The 13,039-nt window shown below is 34.8% G+C and overlaps 1 protein-coding gene across 1 annotated transcript in view; it reads left to right on the top strand.

Annotated features, from left to right (window-relative positions):
* The window catches only part of LOC135330346 (gamma-2-syntrophin-like), a 185,073-nt gene that overhangs the window by 154,404 nt on the left and 17,630 nt on the right, over window positions 1-13,039 (top strand). The window contains exon 9 of the mRNA XM_064523522.1: window positions 12,547-12,663. Within this exon, the coding sequence (XP_064379592.1) occupies window positions 12,547-12,663 (117 nt within the window). The remainder of the gene's footprint in view (window positions 1-12,546; window positions 12,664-13,039) is intronic.

The raw sequence follows: 13,039 nt of genomic DNA, 5'->3' as shown, positions 1-13,039 counted from the left end.
TGCATCAATCTGGTGCTGAACTCAGGAAAAAAGAGCCCAATCCTTGTCTGTTTCCAAGAAAGCTGTGTTTGCAGATTAAAAAAGTGAAAATTAGCCAGGTTGTCTTTTGCTACTTACTGCTTTACTATAGAAATTTATTGTAGAAATTTACTACAGAATTAAAAGACTGAGTCTAGAAGTATTTTGTATGGACATCAAATAAATGTTTAAAATATTTGTTATTAATTAGACAGCTTGTATATTCTTTCATGTGTCACCATTTTGTCATCTTATCTAAAAAAACGTAGTTGGACATTTGTAGACTGTTCTAGAAGTCATTAAAAATATCTAACCATTTATATTTTCTTACCCAGGAAACTGCTTTATTTTGTTATACTTGTGCCTGCATTTTGGAAAAAAAAAAAGTACACCTGAAGAACTACTATAAACTTTAATTCTGTGTGTAGTAGATACCCAAAAGTTATCCCTAAAACAAAATGAATACCTATGTAAGAAGGGAGCATTTAATTATTCCTTCTCATTATTAATCAAACTGATATGAAAAACAGGTGATTATAAATGGTAGGAGGAAAGATATTGAATTTGGATATATGTTGTTGGATGAACTCCCTACTACAAATATTTTAGTAACTATTTTCATAACATCTGAATCCCATTTTAAATTTAATGATACATTTAATTATCTGTAAGTTAAAGAAATGAAGAATAATGATAAATGAGAATTGCTGCCTGTAACCTGCTTACCTACCTGCAGTATGGTATAACTACTAATGTAATTAATAATATGTTCCAAAATTTATTTAATGTTCTTGGGTCTGTCACTTTTTTGGAGCTGCAGGAGTACTGAAATCAAAGAAATGCCAAATCTGCTATACTGTAGCATTCCCATGAAAAGCTCAAAAGGGAATTCCAACTTCTATTTTATTAAAGACAGAAGTACTAATTGACATTAAAATGTCTGCTTTTAAGAAGCTCTTTCTTAAACTAAGTACAGGAACATTAGAAGCAGTCTTTGTTGATACAGACAGCTTGTAGAGTTGGATTTAAAGACTTTGGTTCAAGCTGCTGAGAGTTAGAAGGCGAATGAAGATGATATAAGAATGAGCTTTTTGGTATTAATGGATAACTGCAAATGATTGACTCTATTCTTTTAAACTTTATTCATCTCAATTTTTGTGCATGTAATATGATACTTCAAAAAAAGGAAGAAGTATTCTTCCTGAATTTGTAAATAAATATTGAGGACAGTCATACGACCCAACATTAGATGCCTAATTTGATTTCCCAGGTTAACAGGCTAGTGTCTATAAACTATCCATTTAGTCAGGGCAGAAAGATATTCTTTTCCAGAGCGTCATTCAAATGTGGAAATTAATATCAATCAGTATTTTAAATAATCCTTTATACGGATTATATATATAGCCTCTCCTTCTGCTTTGACTGTACTGGGGTCCTAAGAAGACCCCAGTAGCCTCTTAACTTACTATCTAAGGTAGGTGTCTAATGTTAAGCAGTACAAATCCATTACCCTTTTTACCTTCAGAATATGAAAGGAAGGAAAGATGCAATTAGAACGTGAATTTCTGGAATGGAAAATTTAAGGCAAGACTGATGTCACTTACATAATGTGTGTACAAACCTGAACTGCTCTTGTTAATATAATTGATTTAAAAGACAGAGAAAAGAGAAGTTTGAGAGACTGGAGGTGGTTTGAAGAGCTTCCTTAAGTAAATTTTGTGATAGTTGCAGATTTATCCTTCCTGTTGAGTATGGACATTCCTGAAGAATTAGATAGAGCCTTTGAGTTTCATTATCGTGTCAGTTGCCATGAGTTTTCTTCATTGCCTTCAGAATCCAAACCAATCTTTCGAAAAGGGGTGAGATCAGATCAGGACAGGTTCCATTCAGATTCTGTTTTTCATAGGTGTGTAACAAACTAGGATTTGGCATCAATAAATGCAAAATTAGTTCACTAAACCTGGGTTTCTCGCTTTTCTTTCATATTGTCCTTGACTGGTTTAACTGGAAATATTATTCTGGAAATCCAGAACAAGATGAATTCCAAGGGCATATAGCTAAGAAAACTGTAGAGGGAAGGGATGCAACTAATGGTTCTCAGATCTAAAACAGCTGTATTTCTGGGTCTCTTTGCCCAAAGAAGACATTAAACAAAGAGTTTGCATTTTGTCCTGCATATAAGATCCAAAGTTAGGAAGAGGTTCCTAGAGGTAGTGGTAGCAACAGTTGTAATTATTATGACTATATTTATAATGTTAAATTAAACAGTACCAGGTCAACAAGCTAATTGGCACAGTCTCGCTACGTTCATACTATTAATGTCTCTTCTCCCTCCAAAGGAGGCATTTAAACTGGGAGGCATTTAAACTATTGGAATTTCATTTTTGCCAGTGCTTAAATCCCAAATTGTTCTTGGGAATTTTTTGAAGAGTACTAGTTATCCCAGACCATGTCATGCTAGTTAGTCTCTGTCAAGGACTAATTATAAAAATTTGACAGGTGTATATAAATAAGTACCACTGCTGAAGCCCTGACACTATACGTAACCTGTGTAGACCGCAGAGGATTGGAAGCATGAGGCACCTAAGCACTGGGTACTTTTAGAGCAGATTGGTGCTCTGCAAGAAGACAGGGAGATTGAGCTAGGTTGTACAATATTTTATTGAGTGTGGAGAGCTGCCATTTTCCAAACACTGTAACTTTTGATTCTGCTTGATATAATTTGTTGCAGTGCTCTAGAGACTTGGAAGCACTTAATTCTCTTATCTGTAAGCAGTTAGATTTGTGACTCAATTTTCAAAAAGATATGCACCACTGGATTGCTGCATATTTTTTTATGAAACAGTAAATTAGGTGATTCCCTCTGTACAGAAAAAAAAACTTGCGGAGTTGTTGGCTTTCTAAGACTATATGAGCATTTCCCATCCCCCACTGAAGCAATACCTTTTCTTCTCAGTATGAAGAAAATGTTCATCGGATCTTGATAAACACTATGTATAATTTTACTTTATATGCTATAAAACAGATTTTCAGTGTTTCCTGCAATGTCTCTTTCCTTGTTTGTTTTGATTTTTTGCAGCTGGAGGAAAAGGTGAACTCTCTCCCTGTAATTGTTTGCATATGTATATTCCATTTGCTCTTTTGTAGTGATTGTATGGATTTCAGTATTTATAACAATCAGTGATTTAGAACATGAGAGGAATTTCATGAATTTGGAGCCTTGCTTTAGTTGTGTCCTTTACCAGACTTGTGCATGGTAGTGCACAGGTATTCTCATCTGCAGCCCTGCAACTGTGAATCTTCCACGATGTTATACCAAAGTTTTACATTTGTGTTCCTGCTAAGTATCACCAATTCATTACATGCTTTTGAATTTGCTGACAATACTATTCCAGAACTGTTCACTGACCTTTGCAACCTGAGTCAAGGCCTACAAAGGGCACAGTAACATACTAATTGAATTAACTGGGGCTTGAATCATTCTTTTGTTTTTCTTCTGACATATAACTTCAGTAAACAGTCACTTGCTTGCCTAAATCATGAGCTTTTCATTGACTGCTAGAGGAAATCATACAGAAATTAAATTCTAGATACAGTGATTATAAAAGAAGAGCATGTACCTGAAAGGCCAGGACACAGATTAAGATGTAACCAGCAAGAGATATATAGGTAACAAAAAATTATGCTGTGAATTCATTAATAGCAGGGAGATGACAAAGGAAAATATTTGCCATTACTCAGTTTATCAGAGATCAGCCTTCAATAAAAAGGTCAACTGCAGCAGATGGTTATTGCAAGTAATACTAGAAAAATATGGCAAGATCTCAGATTACAAAATGAAGGAAAATTTTGGTGGTACTTATGCTTTCAATGCCTTGTGATGTGAAAAAATGGTCAAAGTAATCTCAGAGCTGTTATCAAGATATCTCAGAGGATTTGTGACTGCCAGCTGACAGATCAAAAGACTGGGAAAGGGTAAACACAGTGCCTGTTACTGAAAAGAAAGAGAAACTGGAGAATTAGAGACTAGTCAATTAACTTCAAACCCTTGAAAGAAATCTGAAATAAATAAGCAGAACATTTGTATACAGATGAAAGATAACAAGCAGATGAGTGGCAGCCATGAAGGATTTGTCAAGAATAAGTAGTTAATATCTAATCTAATTTCCTTCTGTGGTAGGATAACACATCTTGTGGATGGGTGAGAAGTAGTTGCTGACATATCTTGACTTCAGTAAAGCTTTTGACACTTCTTGACATGAGAGTATTCTAAACAAATTTTGTCCAGATTTCCTGGTACAAACTTTGTTGGATAATCCAAGAATAGGTGTAAATGGTTCACTTTTAAAACTAAATGATATATTGATGGAGTCCTGAAAAGGTATCTCCCAGATCCAATTCACTTGAATATTTTCCCTACGATGCATTAGCAAAAGTATGTGTACTAGTTTTGTAGACATGAAGCTGTAAAAGTCAGCATTAGACATAAGAATGATCTTGATGTATTGAAGAATGAGTCTGAAAAACAGGATGGAAGCCAGTTATGATACAGCACGTAAGCAAAAATAATCAACAAATATTTGTGAGAGGTTGTAGGAACAACTCATTCTTCCAAAAAGTATTTGGGGACATAAATTCTGTTGGGCAGTTCAGTCCAGCCTCTGTCCCCTTGCTAGCATTAGGGAGGTCATCGTAGTGCTACTGACCACAGAAGCCAGTTGGACACACATGGTGTCATCAGAAAAACAAGAGGTTTATTATTATATCAGGCTGTGGTAGTCAGGCACAGGGCTGATTAGCAGGGACCTTTCAAAAGTCCCAGTCACATGGTTGACCTTAAATTCCCTTTTCTCTCTTTTTCTCCCTTCCAAATAAGCAACCCACAGACTTTTTAATCTTTCATCATCCCTGTTTTTCTCATTTTTATATTCTTTTTTGGTTATTTTGGCCTTAGTCACTGATCCTCAACATCCTCAAAAAGCCAGCACCTCTCTTTCTTCTGATATTCTTAACCCAAGGGGACTTCCTGATGCTTCCCTGTCATATATTTAGCCTGCCAGTTTATCCCGTTAATGTTTTATTAGTTCAGCAGTGCTAGACTGGAGTTGGCCAACCACTTTTTCCTGTACATTGTGTGCAATGTCCAGCAGTTTCTTACATTGTTACCTTGTTTGTTTAACCTCAGGCCAGAGCTGCATACCATAACTACAATGTCTCCTTTGTGACTTTTGATAAAGAGGCAAGCATTCTGGCCTATATGTTAATGTATAGGTGAGAGTACCTTGCAAAACATAAGTGCAAAGTGTTCCAGCTAATTTTGTGCACTGTGCTGCAGAAAAGATTTTGACGAAAGGCTTTCCATGGTCTCTGTGGAAAGATTGAAAGAAATGGAGTTGTGTAAATTAAAGAAGAGAAGACAGGGAGGTATGAAAGAAGTCTTCAGAAATGGTAACCTGATCTTGCAGAATGGAAGAAAATAAATGTTCTTATGTGGTTGATCAGAGAATGACATGTGGAAAGAAGCAAGGAATGATGCTACACAAACTACATGTTATGATTCATGGAATTTTTGCTCCAGTTATGGATTGAAGGAGTTTCTATTTCCTCTACTCTTGAGGGTGAAGCAATTTGAGACTTTAATGGAGAGGGCAAAAAATGTCTTGAATTGTAATTATAGCACAGATGACTCATGTTAGACATGAGGAATAGACTTCTTCATCTCTGGTAAAGCTGATAAAGTGCTGGAATAGATTGTTGGAAGAAATTACAGAGTCTCCATTACTGGAGGTCCTTAAGAGGTTAAGAAAACATCTTTTAGAAATAAAATATGTATCATGGGTCCTGCATTTCAGAGCGGGTTTTAAACAATTTCTGAGAAGCCTCTTTTCGTCTCTGTTTTTGATGATTATATGAACCTAATTGTGAATAAGTTTTCAAATATGAGGGGTTTTCCCACTGTTCTTCATAGTAGAACTGCTGTCTCAGGCATGCCATGAACTCTGGCTTCATGCTGCAGATTCAGACACTGCACATACTCTTACAAGATCAATTTCTCTTTTTTCATTTTCATAAATTAGAGAAAAACATTTTACAATTATATCATATACATGATAAATTTAGTTTCTCCAAACTTCAAAAGTTAGTCTTCAAAAGTTAGATTCTTGCAGACTATAGTTTTAGGACTCACACATCTGGAAACAGAGCAAGAGTAAACTCCTTTGAACATAATGCAACCACTTAAAGATAGAATTGAGATATTCCTTTGTAATTGTTCTTACTTTATTTATATGGAAGGTCAGTTATGCACTTCTTAATGAAATTCTCTTGATCTGTTTCAGAGATTTTTCTGGGACCTCAACACTTTCACTTATAAAATAAAAGTTATTGGAACAAATAAACACCACTTCAAAGCACATAAACAGTTGAACCTCTAGTCAGATAGTTACAATGTAATTCCTCTGTGATGTAATATTACTATTATACCAATTTTGAAGATGGAGAAACTGTAGATACTAAGGTTAAGAAATTTGTCAAACTTGATGGAACAAATCAATATATTCTGATTATCCTTGTTGCATTTCTGAACATATTTCAAAAATCTCACTGTGCCCTCTAAAACTAACACATTTCACAGTGTGTCATGGTGTTTGTATGTTCCGCTTTTCTCTCTTTAGAATGGAACATATTTGTGTTAGTGAAATAGCTTGTATTAGCTTACTCTTTTAAAGTTGGAAGACTTCGAAACATTTGATTCTAGAAACTCTAGAATGGGTCAGACTAAAGAATTCTGTCTCAAAGACTGACCAATAGTTCCTATTGAAGAACTAAGTATATGAAACACAGTATTTAAACAGCATTTCTTACCCTAATATGTTGACCATAGCTTCCAGCTGTCAGCTGGGTTTACAGATACTCTGACAGTGACTGGAACAATGTAATTCTGTTTTTTGTGAAAAATCATGTTCTCTGATTAAAGCTGTCTTCCTGATAATTTCATCGAGCTTCCATAAGCTCCTAGAATATAAAAAATTGTTAACAATTGTTCTTTATTCTCTGTTTCCATACCATTCTGACCTCTCCCTACTCTCTTTTCAATTTCTGCTCTCCAGGCTGAGTGCTGACCTACTGTATAGATTTCCTGTCTTTATGTCTGGACATCCGTATTGCCATTTTCTGTAGTTTTCTAGTTCTATTTTATCTCTCAATTTGATTTGTTTATTTCTGCTTTATGATTGTGAGAAAGAATCTGGAAGATATAGTCTTCTGCACAGGGAGCTCCTCTTCACAGCTTTTAGAACTAATTGCTTTTCTACTCAGTTTTATAGAACAGTGATTTCACTGGATTCACACTATAAGATCAGTCCTTCTCCTTCAGGATGATTCTCCAGTTAAAATTATGTTGACGCATTTTTAAGCAGAATTACCATGTGATTGATTAGGGGATAACATGCAGAAGGAAGCTGGGAGTAAATTTTCAGACTGAATTTTATTTTTGAGGATCTTTTTGCAGCAGCTATAGATTGATTTTTTTAAAAATTTTCCAGAACAGCAGAAGAAACAATTTGAGTCCTTATTAGGTGAGGAGTTGTTTTTTAAGCTCACTTTACGGTGGTTGTAATTTTGATAAAAAGCTAAACAGAAATTTAAGAAAAGAGTAACTAAGGACCTGAGTTCTCCACTGTTACTTGGACTGGGTTCCTGCTGCACAAGTAGTCCCACTGATTTTTTAAAAAAATACAAGAATATGTAGAAGAACAGGGCATCTACTAATAGGGAAGAACAAGAATCACAATAGTTAAATAAGGCTTGACCATCAGCTGTTGAGATATGAATGCTGCTTTGGGAGAGAGAAGAGGAACAACTGCCCAGCTCACTAATCATTACACCACATATGGTCTCCCAAAAGAAGAACATCTGAATATGTTCAAATATTGGAACTTTTGGTAATTTGGTCAAACACCGGAGCAAATTACCCAGACAGGTTGTGGAATCTTCATCTTTGACAGATATTCAAAAAAATACATATTATGTTATGTTATATTATTTGTGTTGATACTAAAAACTCATTTGGATAAGTCCCTGAGTAACCTGATCTACATTGGTACTGCTTCAAGCAGGAGGTTGGACAAGATGAGCTCCAGAGGTCTCTGTCAACCTAAATTATTCTATGATTCTGTTTGGATCTTTTTTTCTGAAAGGCTCCCAGATGTCATCAAAGAGAGCAATATGGGCTGTAATAACTGTTTTCACATACCATTTCTGGACAAGAAGCTGAGAGCTGGATAGTCTTGACTTTAGTACAGGTGTGCACCCTTCGTTAATTTTAGTCACACCTACTCCGGCGAAATATATCTGATATTTAGCCATGGACACTGACCTACATGTACACTACTCATCAGGCGCTCATATCACATAGCGGGCAACTGTGCCACAGAATTCAAACTTTGGCCAGTAGGTTTGGCATTACACTGAGCTATTGTATAAAAGGCAAACACAGGTGTATCACTTCCTGCTGCATTCAGAAAAGGATTTTTTTCAAAGGCAACTTATTGATAGCTGTTCTCAAGAGAAAGCTTTAGGTTTTAGATCCTATCTTGAAAGAGAAGGCTATTATGAAATAACCAGTAGGTTATTATGAAAAAAAGTGGGTGACATCATCCCCAGTTTTACCAGCAGCCCTGTAATGGAAACAGTAGTCACTACCCAAAGGACTCTGAATCCAAATTTGACATAGGCAGCCAGCTCCTGGGAAAATGAATGAAGTCAGATGCATACCCATCTTCATGGTTTCCTATCTGTTAATGTGGACATGTTGCTTTTTGTGGTGTTCAAGTTGTGCCTAGCTTGGACTTAAAAAATTCCCTCTGGGGTTGAAGCATGTAAAAATAGGGTATCGTCATTTCTAAATTCCTCTGTAGTTTCATCCCTAAAACATGTTATTTTAAATAAATGTTAAATATGTCATTCTGACAGAAATGGATTAAGTTAAATACAATGGAAAACATCAATGTAATGCATCAGATCTTCTGGCATGCCAATTTTTTTTTTTTGAAAATTTATTATTTTCATGATAATTATGTATGTGAGAGGCCTGCAGGTCACAAAGATACAGAAAAATCTATTAGTCCCTCTCTCCCCCCCCCCCCCCACCAAGTACTAGTTAGAATATAAAGTCTGCCACTTGCTTTGGAAAAGACCAGAAAAAGAACTAAAGCTAAAATTAAATGATGCTTTATGATACAACATTAGTTTTTGACTTGCAGTCAAAGCTGGTTTCTGTTGTAGATTCTTCTCCTCCTTTAACTAAATGAGCATTCTATCGCATCTGTTCTGACCTTTCATATGTCAGAGATCTACTTGATTTTCTTTAACTATTTTCCCCTTCAGTGTTTTGCTTCATTTACTTTTCATAGCTATTTAACTAACAGTACTACACACAAAATGTACAGATAACTTTATTAAATGTAACACATGTTACGTTTCCAGTCATCTAGATGCTCTATTCCTATAGCAAAACAGTAAGTGCAAATAAGAATGTTCACTCATCTGCTATCATCGGATTACATTTTGTTAGTGACATATTATCACCCCATAATGAGTGCCATTGCTCATTTTGTTCCTACAGGAACTTTTGTAAAGTATATTGGAACACTTTAGGAAATTAATAACACAGCAATGGTGAATGGGTACTTTTCCATGCAGTTTCAAATAGCAGTCTGAGATTGATCAAGAAAGGAGTGCTAAAAGCAGTGCTGAAAATGGGGTAGTTTGTAGTGTTATGCCAAATCAGCACTCCTTAAAATTTCAAATGGAAGGTTTTGGTCTAGTCAAAATCTCCCTAGCATACTTATCAACCACAAGCAGCTTATTATTGAGTGCCAATATTTGGTTGGTGTTTTTTTCCATACAGACTTCTGTTGAACTGAATAATTATTCTTATGTTAATTAAACACTGATTCTGATAAAATTCTTCTATTTTCTTTACTTTTTAGGCATTTTTTGTCTTTATAGTTGATTATAAATTTGTTACACTCTTTTCTTTATGGCTTTTTTTTCCTCTCAGATTTATTTTTCTCCCTGATTTTTCCTTCTTCGCATGCCTGTATAGTGTCTTCTGTTTTGTTCTTCTCATTTTAATTTCATGTTTATTTTGTTTCATTATTTTCCATCTTACAATATTGGTGTCTTTCTCCTCCTGAATGTCCTTTCCCTTGTCTCTCTGGTTTGCATTTGCCTTTCCTCTTTCTCTTTTATACTCATTAGCACTTACTTTCTAGTTTCCCCTTTTATTATCCTCAGTTAATTCAAATAACAGTAATGCAGCTCTAAACCCACTGAGCTCACTCCAAATCTTCCAGTAGCAATCATTCTTCAAACACGTAGCTTAACTTTATTTCTTCTTGTAGACAGTATCTCATTTCAGCAATCTGCATTTGAATCAGCTCAAATATTGCTTTCTCATAAATATACGAAAACTCTAAACCAAACAACCGCTAAAACTTTTCATGTCTTCTAGCCATATTATATTTCTTTCCCTAAATATATGTATGTACTGAGACTTCATACATTCAGTAAATTTTCTACAGGGGTATTCTTCTTTGACTTTTAGATCAATCTACCAATGGCTCCTTGTTGATTTTTTTCACATTTTCATTAAGAAAAGAATGGACCAAGATGATGTAAGAATAGATACCTTTTAGAAAAGGCAAGACTTGCCAATAGATTTTTTTTTTTTTTTTTTTTTACTGGCACCTTTAATACTTAGGTAAGAGTCTCATAGTGTAAATATAGAAACCATAACCTTGTGATTTGAAAGGCTTTCAAAGCTTTTGAAGGGGGATTCTTTTCTTTAAATTCACATTGAACTATAACATACTAGCTAGTTTTTCTGGGTGAGTTTTTATTTTCTTTTGTAAGATAGAAATCAGCAAAGCATTTTTTCTTATTTCTACTGCTAGGCACAAAAATTGCTTCCTTATTCAAGAAACTATGTTGACAATCTGAAGCTAAGTAGTGGCTTTTAAAAAAATGGAAACCGAAAAAGCTGTTAATCAGTTTTGACATTTCTTGGCAATTATCATTAAATCAATCATCCAAAAAAACAAAAAAAATTTTCAGGGTTCTAAGACTGTTTGCTTTGATGATGTTATATTATTTGGGTTTTTTGATTTAGATCCTGTGTTTCTGGAACTGGACTTTTTAATTTGGCTACTCATTTCAGTCAAGCAGAGTAATAAGCTGTCCAGTGTATTCAAAGTGTAACTGAAGTATTGCTCTTTTTTTCTGTAGTCTTTGAAGAAATAGAGCAAATAAATGACCTCATGATGATCCATATACTTGTTTCTATAAGAAATTAAATGAGCGATATTACAAAGTTGCAATCAGTTAATAGAAAGACCATACTCTCCAAAAAGGTTTCACAGTCCCCCCAAAATCTAGTCCAGTGAATATGTTTTTGTATAATTTTGGGTTTTTTGGTCTGGGGTTGAAAGAGATTCCATCATACCAAGGCAGATTATCACTGAGTTTATAGGTGCTAATAGTTATAAAAATCTGTTTGCAGTGTGGAAAAGGATATACTTGAAACCAAGACTTTTGATTCTGACCTACCACAAGTAGTCTGGTCACAGCATCATGTGGCTACAATAAAAATAGTAATAGTACATTTCCATTTTAGTAAAACACTTAGAGCACAAGCCCAAAATATATGTCTGCAGCTGATCAGAAAATGTAATCTATAATGTAAAGGGACATATTATAATACTGTTAGAGCAAAGTTATGTGATGAGTGAAACTGACATTTAATTTTACTACAACATAAAGCACATATCCTTCTTATGTGATAAAGTTAATCCAAAAAAGGTATATAAAGAAAGAATCAATGTGACAAAGGCACTTTATTAGCAACAACAAAGGTGAGCGTACAGAAAGTTTTTTCAGATAAATCTTGTGACTTATTCAGATGTCTCTCTTAAGAGGTATGTGTCACAGAGGTTCTAGGTTGTCCAGCTTTTTACTGTCCTAAAGGTAAAGTAGAATCTAGAGTACGGGCTGTACTAAAGCTGTACACCCAGCTTTTCTGCTGGCTAAAATGAGAGTCTGCTGAAACATATGTAGGTGACTTTTTAAAAGGAGATTATCTTTGGAACCTTCTAATATGGTTGTATTAATCATATTAGAACACCTAATTTTACGATAATAACTATGCTTAATTTTTACATATTAAATTTCCCCTTTCCTCCATGGCTGGCACACAGCATACCAGCATGGATACAACTTTGCTGCCTGGAATAGAATCAGGATTCAGAAAACCTGTTCAATATGGATTATGTCTCTTCAAGGACTTTTGACACACTGAAATGATTAAAAGGTTAAGAGTGTGATAGCAATGGAAGGGCAGTTTAGAAGCAGGGAATGATGCATCCAAATCTAAGACACTCTTCCCTGTGGAAAGATTTGACCTATTCAGGTCTATCTTATGCCTCGCTAGAAAAATGAGCTTTAATTTTCAATGACTTTGTTTTACAGGTCATACATATGGGATGGGTAAATGAGAAACTTGCAGGAACTCATTCATCTCAGCTCTACAAATTCAAGTTTCTGGCACTGAAGGGTTCATCCTTCTACATTTTCAGCACTCCACCGGTAAAAATATATACACATATATATATACTTTGGGGGAGGATTTAACTGTAGATGGAAACCTGTTTGATATGTCTGGGTTTATTTTTTCCTACCAAGTAGAGTTGTCAGCTGAGATTTCAAAAACAGTTAAAGCCATAGATGCCACTATGTTTCAGTAAGCTTTAGATATCTAACCTTTTTCAAAGTCCTCTGAAAATCCTACCATATCTGGATATCTCAATAAATTCTTAATAGAGAACATTTGTGTTACTTTTTTAAGTTGTTGTGTTCAGATTCTTTTCTAGTTGGTTATAGTCAAAATTTCATATCTTACATTTATTCTGAGGCATTTTTCCAGGTGTAATGACTTGGTAGTTACTCTGTTTTCTTAAAGATA

Source organism: Dromaius novaehollandiae, chromosome 19, assembly GCF_036370855.1.
Source record: "Dromaius novaehollandiae isolate bDroNov1 chromosome 19, bDroNov1.hap1, whole genome shotgun sequence".
Taxonomy (NCBI): domain Eukaryota; kingdom Metazoa; phylum Chordata; class Aves; order Casuariiformes; family Dromaiidae; genus Dromaius; species Dromaius novaehollandiae.
Note: the sequence above shows the minus strand (reverse complement) of the source record. Positions and strands in the feature narration are given on the sequence as shown.